At 55.5% G+C, this 21,593-nt stretch overlaps 1 protein-coding gene across 2 annotated transcripts in view; it reads left to right on the forward strand.

Moving 5' to 3' along the window:
• PADI2 (peptidyl arginine deiminase 2) overlaps positions 1-21,593 on the forward strand; it is a 54,584-nt gene that overhangs the window by 19,344 nt on the left and 13,647 nt on the right. For both annotated transcript variants that reach the window (XM_081088308.1, XM_081088307.1), the window contains exons 4-14: positions 1,000-1,061; positions 3,367-3,484; positions 3,906-4,031; positions 10,623-10,801; positions 11,676-11,779; positions 12,509-12,620; positions 13,160-13,267; positions 15,903-16,054; positions 18,129-18,273; positions 19,177-19,270; positions 20,926-21,011. In XM_081088308.1, coding sequence (XP_080944434.1) covers positions 1,000-1,061; positions 3,367-3,484; positions 3,906-4,031; positions 10,623-10,801; positions 11,676-11,779; positions 12,509-12,620; positions 13,160-13,267; positions 15,903-16,054; positions 18,129-18,273; positions 19,177-19,270; positions 20,926-21,011 — 1,286 coding nt within the window. The remainder of the gene's footprint in view (positions 1-999; positions 1,062-3,366; positions 3,485-3,905; positions 4,032-10,622; positions 10,802-11,675; positions 11,780-12,508; positions 12,621-13,159; positions 13,268-15,902; positions 16,055-18,128; positions 18,274-19,176; positions 19,271-20,925; positions 21,012-21,593) is intronic.

Consider the following 21,593-nt stretch of genomic DNA (forward strand, 5'->3'; position numbering starts at 1 on the left):
CTTCGCAGGGACATTCAGCAATAGCTGAAGACATTCTGGTTGTCACGCTGGGGGCTGTCACTGACACCCAGGGCCCAGAGGCCAGGGAGACTGCTAAACATCCCCCGTGCACAGAACAACCCCTCCACACAAAAGTGTCCGACTCAAAATGTCTGTGGTGCCTACTATTGCAATTAGTGCAACTCCTCTGGCTGGAAAGGGCCCCATTCTGCAGGTAAAGAAACCGGGGACCAGAGAGGCTGTTTAATCTGGCCAAAGTCACACAGCTTATAAGCAGAGAACCGGAGTTCAAACCCAGCACTGTCTGATGCTGCATCTTGGGTTCATGTCACTGCCCTGCACAGGTTCCATGAAGCCTGTCCTCACACAGGTCCCCAGGAGAAAGGAGAAACAGGGACCTCTCCCGGGATCCTCTGTCTCACAGCCTGGCCTCTCGAGCACCCTCAGACTGAGAGGGTCAGAGACCCAGTTTCCCTCCCCAACTGAAGCCCTCGGTTCGTGAAGGTGGGATCTGGGCCACTAAGAATTCTGGGAGAGATACACACGCTCAAACACACCTGTGCACACATGCCCTGGCCAGGCTGGGAAAGGCAGTGCGAGAATCCTGTGACAGGTTTCAAAATAAGAACTTCAAATCAGACAACCGCAGTGGGTGCCCCAGTGCCGCTAGTGCCACTGTGTAACCCTGGGCAGGATCTGGCCTCCCCGGACCGAGGCTCCCAGATCCGTGCAGTAAGGCTCACCCCACCCACCACCCAGAGTTGACTGGTGGGAGGTCCAGACCTCGCTGCCTGCACCTCTCCGAGCCGTAAGCAGGCAGGGGGTGTGAGGCAGGGGGTTGGATGAGATGACCACAGCAAGGCCCTCTCCTTCCAAGGACCAAGCAGATGGTGAGCTACACCCTCATCCCACTGTCCCTGCCCCTCCCTGCCCCACCCTGCCCCTCCCTGCCCCACCCTGCCTGGCAGCTCCGCAGCTCACCCGTGTGTCTGTCCCCAGAGCTCTCCCTGGATGTGGATGCAGACCGGGACGGCGTGGTCGAGAAGAACAACCCAAAAAAGGTACCTCGCTGCCAGGGCAGACTCACGGGGGGCTTCCGGGGCAGAGCCCCAGGCTGGGTCCTAAAGCAGCCTGTCCTCCCAGGAAGCACAGGCAGCTCTCAGTCTCCGAGGAGGAGACTGGGGCCCGAGACAGGCTCCCCGACACACCACACACCGTGACAGACACACCACACACCATGAGAGACACCGAACACCCCACAAACACACAGCACACCGTGAGAGACACACCCCACACCGCGACAGACCCACCGCACACCCCACAAACACACAGCACACCGTGAGAGACACACCCCACACCATGAGAGACACACCGAACACCCCACAAACACACAGCACACCGTGAGAGACCCACCGCACGCCGCGACAGACCCACCGCACGCCGCGACAGACCCACCGCACGCCGCGACAGACCCACCGCACGCCGCGACAGACCCACAGAGCAGCCGCACTCCTGTGGGAACAGGCTCACTTTCCCCGCCCACAGGATGGGGAGCCCAGGTCAGAGAGTTGTTGGAAACATTAAATGTCCTGCCACAGAGGAAGTGCCACCAAAGTATTTGCTCTTATTATTATTTTTTTTTCCCCCAATCTGAGCAGGAGAGACCGCCAGGAGCAGAAGGCTGCATTAACCCTCAGTTCAAGTTTAATGCTGCACGCACAACCCCTCTCCTGTTTACTTATTTATTCATTCATCCATCATTCATTCTCTTTTCTTCCTGTTCTGCTCTCCCACAAAGGACCATTCTAATGGCTTTACTGTGTCCCTTTCTGTTCTTATGATTCTGGCAAAACCGGTCAGCTGGCTGGCGTGCGTGTATTTTTAACTTGTGCAAATGGCACTGTGTTCTTGACCCCATTCCGTTCCGTACTTTTGCCTCAACCCAGTTTTTTTAAGCTCCATCGGTTTTTCTCTGTTACATCCTCTCATGATTTTCCACAACAATCTAAAGCCTGGTTGAAATGATACATAGGTGGATACTTTAAAAAGTTAACTGAATACCCCCACGAGGAGACTAGGGACTAGCTGCTGGCCCCAGGTTCCCTGCTTGTTGCTAGCGGGGGGCGGCTCAAGCCTATTGGGGAACCCTTCTCCCAGGCTCCTCAGCAGGGCTCTGCCTTCCCAAGGCAGCCGAGGCAGCCTCACTCACTCAGCCTCTGTGTCGGTGGCCAAGAGGTGACACTAGACTCCCCGGAGGCCTGTGAGGCCTCCAGCCTGGCCCGAGGACAGCAGCCTTGGTGAAGGCACGCAGTCCCTGTGGGCCTGAACTTACCAGACTTTCTCCATGAGGTCCAGTGAGGTTTCATATTTCATTTATCATTTCATAAATATTTGTTGGGCATATTTTACATTCCAGGGCTGGGTCAGGCCCTGGGGACATAGCTCCTGCCCTCAGGGAGCCCACAGGCCAGTGGAAGGGGGTGAGGGAGACCCACATTAAATAAAGGATGTGGTGGCTGTTTCATCACAACTGTCCTAAATCCACCCCAGAAGGGCATGTACAGTGTCTTAAGTGTAAACCCAGGGAGGCTGCTCTGGATGGAGAACCGTAAAGGCTTTCCGGGGAAGTGGGACCATCTTGCTGTGACGGGGAGGAGGAGTGGCACTGGCGAGGTGAAGGGAGACGGGACAGCATTCCAGGCAGAGGGACCAGTGCAGGGAAGGCTGAGAGCTTGGTGTCTTTGGGGAGCAGAGTGGGCGAGAAGGAAGGTGAGGGGCACAGATGGAGAGGTGGCAGGTCGCTCAAGGCCTTGCAGGCCACAGTGACTTTATCCTGAGTCAACAGGGAGCCCCTGACCTGGGTGGAAGCAGGAAAGCAGCCTGATCGGGGTGGAGTTCCTTCTAAACCATCTGGCTGCTGGATAGAAAGTGGATCGCCTTGCAGGGCCCGTTGGAAGCACTGGGCGTCTGTCCATCCAGGCGTCTTCCCCTGAGCCCCCTGGGCACTTCAGAGCCTGTCGCAGAAGGCCTGCCTGCCCCTTTCTCTGGCTGCCCTCCATCTCCCTGCCCCACCCCTCTCGGGGCACAGGCCCACCCGACATGAGGCTCAGGAGTGCCTCAGAGCCTTCCAGTCTGTCTTTCTGCCACCATCCGTCCGCCTCCTGAACTTTCCGTCGGTGCTTACACGGACGTCTCTGGGCACCAGACGTCGGATTCAAGTTTGCCAGGTCACAGCTGCCCCGATGGGGGGTGGCTGCTCTTTATTCTTCTCTGGGGCCGTCTCTCCGGAGTCCTGTGAGGTCTGGGCTGGGACTGTCTGCCAGAAGGTACAGAGCAGGGAACTGACCTCTCTCCCTGCCACTGCAGGCGTCCTGGACCTGGGGCCCCGAGGGCCAGGGAGCCATCCTGCTGGTGAACTGTGACCGGGAAGTACCCTGGTTGTCCAAGGAGGACTGCAAGGACAACAAAGTCTACAGCAAGAACGGTACCGGCAGGACCCACACGTGGGGTTGGGGGCAGGGAGGAGCAATGGAAGCCCTCCTGCTACATCCTGTGCTGGGCGGAGGGTGCGGCAGGAGTGACCAGGGTCTCCTGGGGGTGGAGGACTCAAACATCCACTCTCGCTAAAAACAGAAGACAAAGCTATTACTACAGTCCAATTGGAACTGTGTTTTATAAAGAAGATTCACATACATAGAAAAAAGACTGGAAGGAAATTCCCCAAAGGTTATGGGTCGACTGGAATTAGAGACGACAGCCGGTTTTTATGCTTTTCTATAGTTTCCATAATACACACGTGTGGGGTTTTCTCCATCCTGATTATAACAGTAACGACAGCCCTTTGGAAGCCAGCACTGCAGCCCCAAGTGTCTTCATTCTAACCTCCTCCTGTGTCCACCCGTCAGACCTCAAGGACATGTCGCAGATGATCCTGCGGACCAAAGGCCCCGACCGCCTCCCCGCGGGATACGAGATCGTCCTCTACATTTCCATGGCGGACTCGGACAGAGTGGGCGTGTTCTACGTGGAGAGTGAGTGGCCCCAGCCCAGCCCTCGAGGTCCTGAGCCATTCAGCGCTCACCGAGCTGCCCCCTCCCCCCGCCCCGGGGACCCAGCTCTGCCCTCGAAGGCTCCCAGGCCTCCCCTAGGCAGTGATGGCCCCCACAGGGGCAGGTGCTGCAGAGAGCCCCTGGCCTCTTAGTAAGCACCTGGGCCTCTTAGGGACTGAAACGATTACTCAGTTGCATTACTAGTAATGGTCATGGTTGTCCTGGGAAGTCAGGAGGCCCCCTGGGCCAGATCTCCCCTCTTCAAAGGAGGTGGTCGTGCCGCAGGTTTAGGTAGAACCAGAGGCCCTTCTTCCCCATGAACCAAGGGAGGAAGGCCTTTGGAGGTCCTTTTCCGGGGTCATGTCACCTCCATGATACCTGAAGCAGGTACCCGCTCCCCCCCCCCCACCCCTGGTGTGTTTTGCCCATCTCAGACTTCCTGGAGCTGAGCACTGCCTCCCAACTTTTATATATATACATATATATATACATATATATATATATATATATATATATATATATATATATAATTTTATTATTGCTTTCAGAGAGGTAGGGAGCAGGAGAAAGAATGGAAACATCAGTGATGAAAGAGAATCATTGACTGGCTGCCTCCTGCACACCCCACACTGGGGATCGAGCCCACAGACGGGGCACGTACCCTGACCAGGAATCGAACCATGACCTCCTGGTTCCTAGATTGATGCTCAACCACTGAGGCACGCCCGTCAGGCATGCCTCTGACTTTTAAAGAGCCCCTGGTGCTGCTGGGGGCACCCTGAGGGTGCTGACCCCTTGCTCCTCTTGTCTGTGTCAGGCACCCTGGGCCCCACAGTGTAGGGCACGTGCTCCCCCCACAGAGCGCCCTGCTCTGACCCATTCTTTCTGTAAGTGCGCGTTGAGCGCCCTCAGTGCAGGTGCTGTTCCCAGCACTGGGGTCCCCACAGTGAACGCTGCAATCACACGCTGCCCGCCCTGGGGAGGTGACAGTCCAGTGAGGGAGACATAGGAACTAGCGTGATTGGAGGAAATGACACAGACCACGTGATAGAGAGTGCGCAGGGTAGGGGTCAGGTACCGCTAGCCTGAGCAGGTGACTGAGCTGAGACCCAGACCAACAGTGGAATGAACCAGCCCTTTATGAGCTGAGGGGAGAGTGTTCCAAGCACAGGGAACAGTACGGACAAGGCGCAGAGGGGGGAACCAGCCTGGGGGAGCAGACGGAAGACCAGAGCGAGGAGATGTGTTGGAATCAAGGTCAGCGAACTGGGCAGGAGCCAGGGCATGCAGAGAAGGCCCAGCATTTCCTCTGAGGGCAGTGGGAAGCCATTAGAGGGTTTTAAGCAAGGGACTGTCAAGATCTGATTTATGTGTTAAAACGCTCTCTCAGCAAAACAGTGAACTTTGCAGTTTGCCATGGATGCAGGGTGGGGCTTCCCCTGCGTGCCCAGCTGCCTGGAGACGTGGGATCTCTGGCCCAGCTCTGGGGCCCACCGCTGGACAAGCCCACTGCAGCCAGGGCTCTCACCTGGAGGAGTTGGGCACGGGGTTCTCTGGACCCTACCTCAGGGAGTGATTTGGCCAGGACAGCAATGGACAGCTGCCACCTGAAGCCAGTCATCCACCCTGGGCTTGAGCAATGACCTCATACAGGGTGGAATGTCCCCAGAGTCAGGCCGGCTCTGCAGCCCCAGGGGGCCAGAGATATTGATGTTTACCCCGGCCAGGCCAGGGTTGCCACAGGCCAGGGTTGCCCCGGGGGATGGGGCTGTGGGCAGGGGCTGGAGGGGTACAGGCAGGACCTTCACCTGGGTGTCTTGACCATGGCATTGAATTGTGACGCCTGGATGTTACCCAAAGGGCTCTTTTTACTGATGGGAGTGGATTGAGGTCTGGCCCTGAATCACATCCCTCCCCCGCCCTCGCCACCCGAGATGGGTCCTGAGCAGACAAGACGGAGAGGAATCACTAGGCAAGCGCTTTGAATGCTTGGACGCCGGTCCCCAGTCTGTGTCATCTGGGCCGGCGTCCTGCAGGGGTGGGGGTTGGGGGGAGGGTTACAGAGACAGACAGCGATGAGCCCAGAATAGTCCGTTTCCCACAAAATGTTCCGTCCTGGATGACTGCTCAGGGTCACACGAAAGAACAGGATGGAAAATGGCCATTCTGTGGCAGTTTCCTTTTCTTCTGTGCAAACGTTTTGGGGTGGCGTCAAGATCCAGGTACACCTGTGGGTAAGAGGGTGCTGTGTTACAGGAATGTCATGTGTCACCCACGACCTGTCACTACCAGGTCCAGTAAGCAGAGAGAAGGGTTGGATCTTTATGGGAGCTGTATTCAGACGGCCAGAGATCTGAGAAGATGGTGGGTTATGTGCCCTAAAAAAATCATCTTACATCTCATCTCAAGGCCACCCTTTTTAAAGGAGGAAAAAAGTGTAGATAAAGAGTTTGGAATTCAGGGGGAAAAGTTTAATCAGATGGTGATTCTTTATAGGTAGATAGATAGATATTATTGATTTCAGAGAGGAAGGGAGAGGGAGAGAGAGAGAGAAACATCAATGATGAGAGATAATCATTGATCAGCAGCCTCCTACACGCCCCTTACTAGGGATCGGGCCTACAACCTGGGCATGTGCCCTGACCAGAAATTGAACCGTGACCTCCTAGTTCATAGGTTGGCACTCAACCTCTGAGCCACATCAGCCAGGCTAGAGGGCGATCTTCATCCGCATCCTGGGCAGGGACACTCTTCCTGGAGCACACGGCTCCGATACCGTCTTGGTTGCTTGCAACCCTCCCGGGGCACGAAGGTTGGATTGCTTGCGGGTCTCTTGAAGTCAGGGCAGGTCCAGTCATACACTCCAGGCCCTGGAACAATAGCTCCTACACACACCAGTTACCAAGCCTAGTAACTCTATAACTAAAACGAAAAATATTTAACTTCTTGAGTTCCCCATCAGGCAGGGGGCTGGACTGGAGGCTAGGGACCCCAAGAGGGGGCTCTGGAGCACAGGAGATTCAAATCCTAAATCTAAGCAAGTCTAACAAATCCAGACCTCGTGTGCCTCATCTGTGATATGATTTGGGGACAACAAGAGGCTGAGCCACTGGTGATGGGGATTCAAGAGGAGTGAGCATCAGGCACTCGGCACAGTAGCTGGTCCATGGAGCGCTCTCTCTAGATGGCACTTGTGGCTTTTGTTGGAATTATGATGATGAGTGTTAATAATCATTAGAAGTCTCGAATGCTGTTAGGAAGATCCAGCCTCAGCTTCGGCTCCAGGGTCTCAGAATTGGGCCTGACCTCTTTCTATCAAGGATACAGAGACCAGGGCGTCTGTTTGCCCAGGACCTTCCTAGGTTTAGCACTGAAAATCCCTCACCCCAGGAATCCCCTCAGTCCCGGGCACAGCAGGACAGTGGCTCACACTGTCACACTGAGGAGTCTCCTTGGGAGGTGGAATATCGCCAAAGTGACCAGAAGGGTTGTGCCAAATCATACCAATGCCTGGGGCTAAGGAGAGGTCAGGGTGGCCGGCCGACCCGGCTCCAGGCATGTGGCCGCTCCATAAAGGGGCATTGTTGGTTCCTGCAGGGAGAGCCAGCCATGCCCAGGCCGGCCTGCACCCAGCTGGGGACGGGGGACAAGGGAAGGAGGCTCCTCGGGACAGTGGCTGGATTGTTCCCACCGAGGAACTGATCTGCCCAGAGCTGGCCCAATCCACCAGAAAGAGAGACACATAGAGATCGCCGGCCAGGAGAGGGAGAAAACTGCACGCAGATGGGCAAGATCATGTCCCTCCAGCTGACCCAGCTCCCCTGGCCAGGTCCCTGCCCTCCACAAGCCCTGGTGGAGCCCCTCCCCCACCACAGCTTTGGCGTTTTCTGCAAAGACAAGTCACCTTCTAGGCCTGAGATCTCTCCCCCTGAGCATCTACTGGTTCAAGTGCAGCCTGGGTGTGTGGGCATGGACCAGCCTGTGTGCCCAGGGGGGAATGTTTTTAGTTATGCAGATTGGGAAACAGGGCACAGGCTGTCCTTACTTAATGAGGAGGACTTCACCTTCTGCGTGGGGCTGGGATGAGTTCCTTGGAACATTCAGTGCCTGAGTCTATATGCCTCATTCCTGGGCCCATCCAAGGGGAGGTGATGGAAGATATTATTTCTTTGCCTTCTGTTGTTCACGAGCCATTTGATGAAAAGGTCATGATTTTTTTTTTCAGGGAGGAAGGGAGAGGGGGAGAAAGAGATAGAAACATCAATGATGAGAGAGAATCGTTGACCGGCTGCCTCCTGCATGCCTCCCCACCGGGGATCAAGCCCGCAACCCAGGCATCTGACCTGACTGGGAATGGAACCATGCCCCCCTGATTCATAGGTCAGCGCTCAACCACTGAGCTACACCAGCCAGGCGAACAGGTCATGAGCGTTGCAGTAAGGGGTGTGCTGGCTCACGCGCAGTTCTCATAGTAGCGATAGCAACAGGTCCCAGTTGTGTTACCGGTGGTTACCCATGGTTACTAAGTTTAACGAAGGTACGGATGCTGTGTCATTTTATCTGGCAGTGACCCTATGGCACAGGTATTGTTATCTTCCATTTAACAGATGAGTGAACTGAGGGGAGGGGCGGGTAAGTGAATTCCCTGAGGTTTCACAGCTTATAAAGCCAGCGTGGCATTTGAACCCAGGTCTCTCAGACTGTGGAAGCCATAACCACTCAGGCGACCGCCCTCAGGGAGGTATACAGGCTGGGGGGAAAGTAGGTTTAAAGTTGTGTGAATACTCGAAACACCGAGTTTATTCTTGTGTTATTATTTATGGATTATTGTATTATTTTCCATATGGACAACTGTAAACCTACGTCCGCCCTGTCTGACCAGGGTCCAGTGGAACACACTGTCCTCTGTGAGGAGCTATTCGAAGCCTGGACTGCAGTGGTTCTTTCCTTCATTTTGCAAGTTCTAATCAACCACCCTATTTGTGCCAGGACTGTTCTGGTTACATGTTCTAACCCTTGGGCGACTGGTCACCAGCCATGTTGACCATGGCGCTAAGCTGAGTCTGATTCTGCCCTTCCAGCTCTGCGGGGCATAAGGAAACTCCTTCTGGAACCGCATAGGGTCCTACGCCCATGGCTTCGCCAATGCAAGTAGCCCTCTCCTCACTGCACCCCACCTCTGCCACCCCAAAGGACATCTCAAAGCTGCCCCCCCTCTGCTCAAAAGCTTCTTCCCATCCTGCCTCCTTCCCCTGCCCTCCCCGCCCCAGTAACCCCATGGGATCGCTCCCCCACAGCTCTGTTGTGACGCTTCCCACCTCTGCTCTGTCTCACCATCAGCTGAGCGCTGCTCTTCAACAGAGATGCTGGGTCCTTGCCCCCAAGCCCTTGCCCATGCTGGCCACAGAGGAATGAGTCAATACAGGCGCCTGAATTGGCCCAAAAATCCTCCTTCGGGGAGCGGTACGGGAGCCATCGGTTCAGTGGACATTTATTAAACCGCGAGCCAGACCGGCTGCACCCGTCTCTGCCCCCACAAAGTGACAGCCTCTCGGGGCCAACAGTGAGCACGGAGGTCATCGCCATTCGGAAAGGCTGGGATGGGGAAGGACGGGGCTGCGGAGGCCCCAAACAGAGCCCCTGGCTTGGTCTCTGAGGGACCCGGGCACAATTCTCAGAAGTGACACAAATTTTTTTTAAAAAGTGACACAAATCAAGGCCTGAAAGGAGGGAGACGGCTGTTCCAAGCAGAGGAGCAGCGCTGTGAACCCTGGGAGGGTTCAGAGCAGCTGGACACACCTGCCTGTCCTCCCAGCCACGGAGATGTACAGCCAGGGGCCCACGCAAGGATCTTCACGCAGAAAGTTCCCCTCCAAGAGTACCTGGAGGGGGATTGGGGTGCACATGGGCACACTGTGTTTTATTCTGTAACGGGGAAGGGAGCTTGGGGTTCGGAATTGGATGTGACTTTGAGTCCCAGCTCAGCCACTTACTGGCTATGTGACCTCGCACCAGCCGTGTCTCCTTTCTGAGGCTCCGTCTCCTCGTCGGTAAAACAGGGAGAATGATCGCTTTCTCGGCGGCACTGGCTGCTCAGCCGTCCTCTGCCGTCATCCATGAGCACCATTCCTGGGAAAGTCGGCTCCTTTCATTTTTCTTTTTTTAAATATATTTTATTGATTTCAGAGAGGAAGGGAGAGGGAGAGAGAGATAGAAACATCAGTGATGAGAGAGAATCATTGATCAGCTGCCTCCTGCACACCCACATGGGGATGGAGCCCGCCACCCAGGCCTATGGCCTGACAGGGAATCGAACCGTGATCAGTGTTTGCTCCTTTTCAGACAAGGAAGCCCGAAGCCAGAGAGGTCGTCTGGTTCAGGGCCACACGCTGGCACACGGCAGCGCCGGGACAGTGACCAGGCCACGGCCCCTCTGGTGGCTTCTCTGCTTCTGCTTTTTCTCTCTTCACCTGGAGGACAAGTTCCTCTGCCCTCTTGTCCCCCATCAGCGACCCCGCCCCGCTGACCTCTTCCCGGTGGGCGAGGGTCCGACATTGGTCCTTCTCCCTCCAGACCCGTTCTTCGGCCAGCGTTACATCCACATCCTGGGCCGGCAGAAGCTCTACCACGTGGTCAAGTACACAGGCGGCTCGGCGGAGCTGCTGTTCTTCGTGGAAGGCCTGCGGTTCCCCGACGAGGGCTTCCCGGGCCTGGTCTCCATCCACGTCAGCCTGCTGGAGTATATGAGCGAGGTGAGGGCTCCAGGCCTCCCCCGTGCAGGGCTGCCCCTGGGCGCCAGGCGGGGCTCCTTCCCGAGGGCCAAGCCCAGGATCCCCTGCCCCCCCCCCCCGCCCCTGCTCTCCCTCACTATGCTCCACTCCCCTCAAGGCACCAAGGGGGAGTCCAGGCTTGGAGATCTAGATGCCCCCACCATTCACGTTCCGGTGAGGCTGGGTCCAGCTTACATTGACCAGAACAGGCTCTGGAGTCAGACTGCCCAGGTTCAGGCCCATGAGACCCCTGGCAGGTGAACGGACTCCCTGGGCCTTGGTTTCCGACAAAAGCTCCTACTTCCTGGGATGGCTCTGAGCCCTGGAACTTGTAAGAACTCATTCACAAGCACCCTCAGGTCCGCAGGAAAAGAGGAGGCAGAAAAGGCACAGCTAACAGCACAGGTGGGGAGGGGGCCTGGCCACCAGCGTCTCAGACTGGCCCCTCCAGCGGGCACCGCAGAGACTCAAAGGGCAGCCTGGGCGGGAGCCTGTGGGCCGGCTCCTGGAAGAGAACGTTGGTGGGGCAAGATCAGAGCGTGGTCAGGAGTGTGCGCTCAGCCATCAGACAACCTGGGTTTCAAGCCAGCCTCTACCACTTACTAACCATGTGCCCTTGGGCAGCTACCTAAGAGGTCTGTGACTCCGAGGTCTGTGACTCAGTTTCCCCATCTGGAAAACAAGGCTTACAGTGTATCTCCCCACGGGGGGTGAGGCAGAAATGAGTCAGTGCGTGTAAAACCACCACGGGGCCTGGCACACAGTAAGTGCTCAATAAATGTACTATTGTTATCAGTGTCCCCCACTTGGGAAGGCAGGAGTGACAAGCACCCCTCCGCTTCTCTCCCACACCCAGGAGATTCCGCTGACGCCCATCTTCACGGACACCGTGGTGTTCCGGATTGCTCCGTGGATCATGACCCCCAACATCCTGCCTCCCGTGTCCGTGTATGTGTGCTGGTAAGCAGTGGCCCCGGTGCAGACGGGCAGTGTGGTAGAGTGGTTATCGCCGGGGCTTCGGGGCAGAGAGACCCGGGTTCAGATATGTGACTCTGCAAAACTCACTTGGCCTCTCTGAGCCTCCATTTCTCTGAAAGGCTAACGTCACCGAATCTCTGAGGATTAAATGAGACGGAGCAAAGTATCCATCCAAGGTCCTGGCACAGAGTTAGAGTTCTCGCTCTAAAAATAACAGTTACCATTTATTTTCTTACTCTTGGCCCATACTGTGAAGTTGGGAACCTTCTATGCAAGGGATATTCATCTCATTCATTCAGCAGTGCTTTTATTGAGCACCTATTATGTGCTAGACAGCCGCAGCGAGATGAGAAGCAGGGGAGCGAAGTGCCTGCAGGTGGGTGCTGGCCACACCCAAGGACCTGAGGTCCGGGCCCATCCCCTGCCTCCGTGCTAAGCAGGGCTCCGCCTCGGAATCCGGGGGAGTCAGAGACAGGTGGGGGTGAGAGTCCCCCTCCTCGTTTTATTTGTTCATGACCTTGGCAAACACCGCATGTGGGCGTTTGCTTGGCCCTTGAGTCCAGCGGCCTGTGCAAAGGTGACTGAACACAGATGTGGCCTCAGCTGCCTGGCACAGCCTCCAGGTGCCAGCTGCTCTTGCCAGCTCAGTGGCCCGGCCCTCGTCCCTCCTCACGCTTTCTCCTGGCCTTCCCCTGTCCCTAAACGTCTCAGCATGAAGGACAATTACCTGTTCCTGAAAGAGGTGAAGAACCTGGTCGAGAAAACCAACTGCGAGCTGAAGGTCTGCTTCCAGTACATAAACAGGGGCGACCGCTGGATCCAGGTGAGGAGCCGGGCTGGGGAGGGCATGGCCCAGGGCTTGGGCAAGAAGAGTTGGCTTAACGTCAACATCCTGGCACCCCGCCGCGCCACGCGTGGGAATTCTGCCATCAGCTCACACATGCACGCGTGCTCAGAGACATACATGTATAAGGCAGTTCACTGCAGCCTAGGCAGCAAAAGCCTGTAAAACACCCCAAATGTCCCTCCACGGGGGGCGGGGAGGGACACACAGGACAGGACAGCCTTCCCGTGGAGGACTGTACAGCAGCGAGGAAGAAGCCAACTGGAAATACAGAATGAGCTCCGAGTTAAGGTGTTCCCTGCAGGAGGATGTAGACAGGATGCTGCCAGTGGTGTTTTATAAAACGGGGTTGATATGAACACACACATGCCTGGGATGCCCAGAGCCCGCCCGTGGAAGGATGCGTAGGAACAGAACCAGAGCCGTCACTTGCGGTCAGAAAGAGGATTGGGAGTGCTGGCTGGTACTCACTGGTGGTGCTCTGACTCATCTGATGGCTCCCCGTGGTGTCCCCGCAGGATGAAATCGAGTTTGGCTACATCGAGGCCCCCCACAAAGGCTTCCCCGTGGTGCTGGACTCCCCCCGAGACGGAAACCTGAAGGAGTTCCCAGTGAAGCAGCTCCTGGTGAGATGCTGAGGGCCCCCCTGGGACGGGGTGGGGCGCAGTCCTGGGGACTCTGACAGGACGGAGTGGTCAGGAGACCTTGGGCACCCTTGACAAATTAGTCTGTTGCCCAGAGCCTCCTTTTTCCCATCTGTGAAATGGGTCAGTTGGAACAGTGATCTCTAAGGGCCTTTCCTGCTCTGGTAACTGATGCATTTCCAACAAATGGAGAGCTTTCTGTTAGATGAGAAACAGGAACTGTGTGTCACAAAGGCAGGTCAGGGGCCCTGGCTTCTGCCACTGCCCCACCCCCAACTTACAGCAAAATAGGTTTCCAAGAGGAAAATTATAGTTAAGCAACTGTCAAAAATCCTGGTTCCAACTTCACAGCTCATTAAAGCTGTGGTTTTCAGTTCATGTGTGTTTTTTGTTTTTGGTTTTTTAATGTTTTTATTTATTTTTAGAGAGAGAGGAAGGGAGAGGGATAGAGATACAGAAACATCAATGAGAGAAACATCATTGATCGGCTGCCTCCTGCAGACCCCTCACTGGGGATCAAGCCCACAACCCGGGCATGTGCCCTGACCGAGAATCAAACTCTTGGTTCATGGTTCAACGCTCAACCACTGAGCCACACCGGTCCGGCTGCATTTGTTATTTTTTAAGCAATCTGACCCCCCCCCCCATTTTCACTCCCCTTTAATACCCTCCCCAAGACATCAGGGCTACTCAGAGCCAACCCCTTGTGAACCTTCACTCGCGAATCCCCCTCGTCACAGGAGATGGGGAAGCCGCTGGTGTGAGTGCAAAGCTCTGGAATGTCAGGCAGACTGGCCTTGAGTCCCGGTTCTACCCCTTCGCAGCAGTGTGGCTTCGGGCAAGCAACTCAATCTCTTTAGGAGTGGCCTGAAGCCTCAGCTTGCTCATCTGTAAAATGGGGATGGAAACCGTATCCATCTCACAGGCTTGTTGTGAAGATCGAAGGCATTCTCTGAGGCATCCTGCTGAACCTGATAACACTGCCCGTCACTAGCTGTCATCATGTTTGTCGTTCCACAGCCCTGGATACGGTCCTCAGTGAGGACTGTCCATTCCCTCCAGCACTGGGAGGGGCAGAGTCAAACCGGCCCGCCGCAGGCCTGAGAACCGAGGCCTCCCAGACGCTCCTCTCACGGTCCCTGCGCCACCACCTGCCTTCAGCGCTAACTGCCTGCCTCCACAGCCCTGGGCTGCATTGTTCCCGGAGGCCTGTGCCAAGCCCGGCTCTGTGCCGAGTGCCCGCCCGCCTATGTGACGCTGTAAAGCCCCAGCTGCCCCAGCCTCCGGCAAACCGCACCTTGCCATCTGGGCTCCCAGGCGAGAAAGCGCTAAGCTTCAGCCAGCCATCCCACCCGCCACAGCTGTCCCCGGAGCCTCTCAGCTGGGCCAGGATAAGCCACACATCTTCCCACTTCACTTTTCTTATTACAAGGATTTCTGTCAGACAAGCTTCATCCCAGCCCCAGTGCAAGTTCCCAAGCAAGACCCCTATTTTTTTTTTAACCAAAAATATCATAAAAGGAACCATAAAATTCAAGTGGTCACCAAGGTTATATCAGCTGGGGACCACTGGGGTTATGCCAATTCCAGAGCTCTGTGCTAAGAAGGATTCTGAGGCTACATCTGGGCTCAATGAACAAATATGGTTGTTTGGGGATAAGTTGGAATATCATGGGTCACCTATCTGCCATTCCTGCTTGTATCAGTCAGCTTTCACTAGGTAAGGATGCAGTAACAAACAACCCCCAAATTTCAATGCTTGACAACAGCAAAGGCCCATGTCCTGCTTACACTCGTGTTGGTTGCTGGTTGGTGGTCTGCAGCTCTGCTTCCCTGTCCCTTCCTCATTCTAGAGCCCAGGCTGCAGGAGCAGCCCAAGTCTGAGTAATGCCGTTCTTCTAGCAGGAGGATGGGAGAGAGTTGACAGGCATACGCAGTGGATCTTATGGCTTTGGCTCTGAACTGGCATGCGGCACTTCTGCTCACATTTCATTGGCCAGAATAGGCATATGACCAAGTCTGATACTGGGCAGGGAAGTATATCCCTTCTACAGGGAGAAACGGGAAGTCACACGGCAATAGCTCAGGATGCAAAAGCCTCTTACTAAGAAGGGGGGAGCAAGTCTCTGGAAGCAATAAAATAATCTACCGCCTTGTCGCAGGTCACCTGATCCAGCACCTCTTTGACAGATGGGGAAACTGAGGGTTGGAGAACTGAAGAGATGAGCAGGGACATCCATAGCACAAAATGAGGACTAATCCTGAAATCACTGATGTACCTCTGTGTTTGGGAAATACTAGTAGAGGCACATGCAGAAACTCAGATACATGTGTGCGTATTCACACACACACACACACACACACACACACACACACACACACATACAATCACACACACTTATATGCTCACGTTCATGCCCACACTCACACCAACATGCTCACAAACTCAACCTCCCCGCCAGGCTCTACTCTTTGGTGGGAATAAGAAGACCATGGGTGACCCCCACCCAGAGGCTACGTGCCCACAATGCCAGACCCTAAGTGGTCAAGGCATGATCATCAGAAGGTGACTACGTTGGCTGCAGGACACTAATGATGGGTGTGTGTCCCTGCCTAGGGCCCAGATTTCGGCTACGTGGCCCGGGAGCCCCTCTTTGAGCCTGTCACCAGCCTCGATTCCTTTGGGAACCTGGAGGTCAGTCCCCCAGTGACCGTGAATGGCAAGACATACCCCCTGGGCCGGATCCTCATCGGGAGCAGCTTTCCTCTGTAAGAGAAGCCAGGGTGGGCTGGGGGGCAGGGTGGGAGGTTACTCCGTCTCTTTAGGAGGGGACCGGGTTGCTCGTACATGGAGCAAATGACAGAGAACTAACCCCTCCCAGGACTCTCTGATGAGATACAGACATTTATGGAAAGAAAACCAAGTTAGCCATTACATCTCAGCATCAATTAGGACCAAATGTAAAACTAAATAAAAAGCTATCTTCCCAAAAGGGGAGGCTCTAGTCTATAGTGAGAGTATAGGCCATGTAGGAAGGGGATGAAGGAGTCCGGAGAAGGAATCCTGAAAGAGAGGAGTGGGAGCACCAACCAATGAACATACTCAAAAGAGTCATAAGACGGCATGGCCCTGCCCCAGAGCCCGAGTCCCTGGCTCCATGGCTGGTCCACAACACCCTCCTTCCGTCCCCAGGTGCCGCCCCCCTTACCCCCCAGTCAATGAAAAGGCAGAGCCTCCCCCTGGTCAGGGCAGTTGCTGGGGAGGTAGCAAGTACTGTGGGTCCTCACTTCACAAAAGGGCTGCCAGGAACCTGCACACAGGGGACCAGCCAGGATTCGTGCACCAAGCCCCTCAGCCACATGGGATGCCCTACCTTCTCAGGGGAGGCCACTGGCATGTCAGTGACCATTTGCCCACTTTTCTGTCCTTCTCCCTCCACTCAGTAGCCCTGCTCCATTCAACAGGTATTTCCCAGGCCCCAGCCAAGTGCCAAGCCCTGTGTCAAGCATCAGGCTCCAAACAGGAAGCCCAGCCCTTGCCTTCAAAGAACTGGTGATTGAACAGGCACGAAACAAGGGGGGTGTACGGTGATATAAGGGGTGTTAGGGAGCCCGAGGAACCCAAGGAGGGGGTGTCTGAACCCCATGGGAGTTCAGAGAGGGCTTGTAGAGACAAATATTTATTGAGAGCCTTCTCAGTGACCAGGCATTCTTCTAGGCCACTGATAGGCAAACTGCGGCTCGGCAAACCGCGGCTCGCGAGCCACATGCGGCTCTTTGGCCCCTTGAGTGTGGCTCTTCCACAAAATACCGGCCCTTCCACAAAATACCGACTTCTGCGCATGGGCCACGAAGTTTCAATCGCACTGTACGTGCGTGCCTGCACGTGGTATTTTGTGGCTCGTGAGCCGCGTTTTGCCGGCCACGGTTCTAGGCTCTGGGGACACAGCAGTGAGCCAAACAAAGTCCCAGCTCTCGGGGAGTTTTTTTAGGGATGAGGAAGTACAGAACATAAACATGGAAACAAGAAAATAAATAAGTTACCTCTGGGTGCTAATAAGTACAATGAAGAAGATAAAGTAAGGTTATATGATATAGAGCGATGGGGCAAGGGTACTTTAGCATTTGTGGGTTTGAGAAAGTAACTTGAAAACGAGGGCTGGATGATGAAAAAGAGGCAGCCATGGGGAGATCAGAGGGAAAGAACATTCCAAATAGAAGGAACAGCAAGGGCAAAGCCTTGAGTGGTAACAAGCTTAGCAGGTAGCTGGAGCAAACAGAGCAAGGAGGGGAAAGGGGACATGAGGAAGGAGAACCAGGCAGGGGCCAGGCCAGAGAGGAATTTGTTGTCTACCATAAGGACCTTCTGTTGTATTCTAAGGGTAATGGGGAGATTGAAGACCTCAAGGGGTCTGGAAATCAGGAAGGGCTTCCTGGAGGAAGGGTGGGAAGGAGGTGTCACTTGAATAGATTAAAAATGAGTTAAGTTAATGTAGCAAAGAGGCACAAAGGCTAGAGCAGATTTTGGAGCCATGCCTGTGCCCTAGCCCCTCCAGCAGTCCAGGCGGGACCCCTGAGCACAGAAGCTGGGGCTGAAGGCTGGGCTCCAGGCCCTTTGCACAGGCTCTAGCTGCAGCGAATGCTCCCTTCTCTCCCCTTCGGCTCAAACACCTCCCTGCCTGCGCCAGGTTCTCTCAGCCCTGCAGCGCAGGCTCCGTCCCATGACTGCTCTGCTGATGCCAGCCTGGGTTCAGGCTGGGTTCCAGAGGCTGCAGGCCTCCTGGTGAGTCAGGCATAGTGGGCAACCTTCTAAAACGCTGCCTCCTCCCCAACCCTGCCCCAGGTCCGGTGGTCGGAGGATGACCAAGATCGTGAGGGAATTCCTGCAGGCCCAGCAGGTGCAGGCGCCCGTGGAGCTGTATTCAGACTGGCTGACCGTGGGCCACGTGGACGAGTTCATGACCTTCATCCCCATCCCGGGCACAAAGGTGAGCTGGATCCTGAGGCTGGAGTGAATAGGACAGTGGAAAACCCAGGTACTTGTCAGCAGAGGGTGGGATCTAGAGGAAGTGGAAGAAGGAATTAGGCCAAAGGTGGTTTGTATGTTGTCGGTGTAGCAGCTAAATTTTTTTAAAATATCTTTTTATTGATTTCAGAGAGGAAGGGACAGGGAGAGAGATAGAAACATCAATGATGAGAATCATTGATCATCTGCCTCCTGCACACCCTCTACTGGGGATTGAGCCTGCAACCTGGGCATGTGCCCTGACCTGGAATGGAACCGTGACTTTCTGGTTCACAGGTCGATGCTCAGCCACTGAGCTAAATTTTTAACCCAATATTTCCAAAATATTAGCATTTCAGCATGTTATCAATGATAGATTTTGCATTCTTTTTTGCATAAGTCTTTCAAATCTGGTGTGTGTTTTCCTCTTAACATCTCAATTCAGACTAGGCACAGTTCAGATGTCCAGTCGCCACACAGGCTAGTGGCCACTGCCTTGGCTGTAATGCCCCAGAGAGCATGAGTAGGGGCCTGGGGCTCTGGAAAGAGGTTCTCTCACTCCCTGAAGTAAAAGGAAAGGCTGCAACTTCATACCCTGGCAATCGTGTGCAAATGGCCTGGCCTCTTGGCCACTTGAAGAAGCTCTTCCCTATGTCCAAGGCCACCCGGACTCTGAGCGTTGACTCCCTGGAGGGATTTCTATGGCAGGAAGAGTGGGAAGTATTCCGCTGACATGAGTAAACCCCGCCAGGCAGCCTGAGCCACGCGGCGGCCACTGGGCGTGGGGACACTTGAGACAAACGCAGACAGGGCCCTGGGTCCTCAGGGCAGGGCCCCCTCAGGCTCCGCGGCCACTTCCCCTCCGCTGACACTGTCCCCCCTGCAGCAATTCCGGATGCTCATGGCCAGCACCTCGGCCTGCTACAAGCTCTTCCGAGAGAAGCAGAAGGAAGGCCATGGCGAGGCCATCATGTTTAAAGGTGAGTGCCCACGGGGCCCGGGCAGGGGGCGGGGGCTGAACCCCCAGAGAGACCCTGGGGAGGATGGGGCTGATGACCGGGTTATATTCTCAGGGTGATGGGGGAGATTTCACCTGGGGTTGCCCTCCTGTCCCTGAGCATCCAGCTCCGTGGGCGTCTGGTCGGCTCCAGGCTGCCCCCGCGGTGGGAAGCATCCTGGACCGCGAGCTGCCCGCTGCTCCTTAGTGTATCCGCGCCAAGGGCTCCTCCGGGACCTGGAGTAACTTTAAATGGCACCAGACCCAGAGGCAACTGAAACGGTTCAAAACTGATGTACGATCTGCCTTCGAGGAGCTTGTGTTTTAGAAAGGGAGACAGAGAGACATTTACACCCTGCGTTTGAGGGGCAGGAAGGAAAGGGGGAGTCAGTAGGCCTGCTCTACAGCCAGACACCACCACTGTCAGTCCCAGAGTGGGACTTACCTGCGTCCTTGAGACAGCCACACAGAACTGGGCCAGGCGTGGGCGGGGGTGAGGTTTGCTCGTAAATGAATCATGGGAAGGCGGACAGCGGGTCAGGCGGAGAGAGTGAGCCGGGTCCGACGGGCCATGGCAGTCTCTGACGCTTTTCTTAAATTACTTTTGGTCGCTTGCAGGTTGGGCTCTCCAGTCCACCTACTTCCAAAGTCTCCTCCCTTAGGCGGGCTGACACTTACACACGTTGCTGCCCTCCGCGTGCAAGGGCAAGGTTCCTGGCAGTGACTGTGGCTGGGACAGGCAGTGCCCGTTTCAGACTTCTGTCCTTTTTAATCCTTCCCCGGGGAACTTGTTTATCCGGGGTTGGCAGGCATGAGTCTTGACTTTCTGGAGGCTTCTTTCTACATTAAACATGCCTCCAAAGCTATCCATAGGACCTAAAAACCATTATCTTTGTACAAATACAGCTCGGGTATAGGGTGAGAGCCCCAGTCTGTCTGCCCTGACAAGCTACAGGCTGGGAAGTACAATGTACCAGAGACTCTTCCCAGGATGTGCCACTAGCTTTGAGACCTTGGCCAAGCCATGGAACTTCTCTGTGCCTCAGTTTCCTCATCTTTCAGTGCAGCTCATGGAAATGTGGGAAGATTACTGCGGTAATCCGTGCAAAACATCTGGACGCATGCGTGCACACAGTAGGTGCTCAATGAGCACCAGGTGTTACTCATCAGGGCAGGAACCACATGAACCACGTAGTAGGATAGGAGGCAGATGCCGGCACAGAGCAGGGCAGAGGCCGAGCGTGAGGCAGGTCTGGAAAACAGGGGGGTGACACCTCTGGGCATCTTGCTCCTGCCATCCTCACCCTGGAGGGCTGCTTATCCTCAGAAGCAGGCTCCAGGTGGAAGACTCAGGTGGCTCACTGTGCCACCCCACCCTCTGGCCAGAGAGAGAGCAAGGCACCTGCCACCCGCTCGCTGGCCTAGGGCATATGCCCTGCTCTCCCCCCGCGCCCCCAACCCCCCCAGCCCTGGGAAAGGAGTGTGTGCTGCCGTCCCCAGGCAGAGGGGCCTCGTTTCTCCCAGGATTGCCCTCCTGTGTCCCAGCCCGTTCCCAGCCCCATCTCCCCCGCCCCTGCAGTCAGCCCAGAAGCTGGCATACCTGAGGCTAAACTGTCCCCTGTCCTCTGATCCCCACAGGCTTGGGCGGGATGAGCAGCAAGCGAATCACCATCAACAAGATTCTGTCCAATGAGAGCCTGGTGCAGGAGAACCAGTACTTCCAGGTGCGAGCGGGGGCAGGGGCCCAGCTGCTGCTGGGTGGGGTGGGGCAGAGGGTCCCTGGGACTGTGCCCAAGGTCACCTCTTACATCCTCAGGGCCTCCATAGGGAGTGGCCAAGGGTTCAGGGCACATGACAGATGGAAAAGCTTCAATGACATTGGCTTCAGCCTCCCACTTGACCCCTGTGCTATAGCCGGAAGCTACAGGGTGACAAAGACAGGACATGCGTCCGCAGGGGCCGGAAGCAGATAAGGGACCTGGGAAGGTAGGCATACTAGCCAGTGCTGAAGACCCCAGACTCTGTACAGCTGGAGAGCCCATAGCATTTGGGGGAGATGCACCCCTTTAAAATATGGTGGAAGCGCCAGACCTGCTCTCCAGAAAAATGCATATATGAGTATATGCCCTGAATTTAGCAAGATGAAGTGGATCCCTGGGCGAGGAACAGATAGTCACAAGTACTAGTATGTAATGCTACCAGGTATGGGGCATCGCTTTACATGCGTGACCAGGTCAGGACAGCAGCCTGTCCCGGGAACCAGCACTTCGTGAGAGGCAGGGAAGGGGTGCTGATTTATGTCAGAA

Source organism: Myotis nattereri, assembly GCF_964212035.1.
Source record: "Myotis nattereri genome assembly, chromosome: 3".
In the NCBI taxonomy this organism is placed as follows: Eukaryota; Metazoa; Chordata; class Mammalia; order Chiroptera; family Vespertilionidae; genus Myotis; species Myotis nattereri.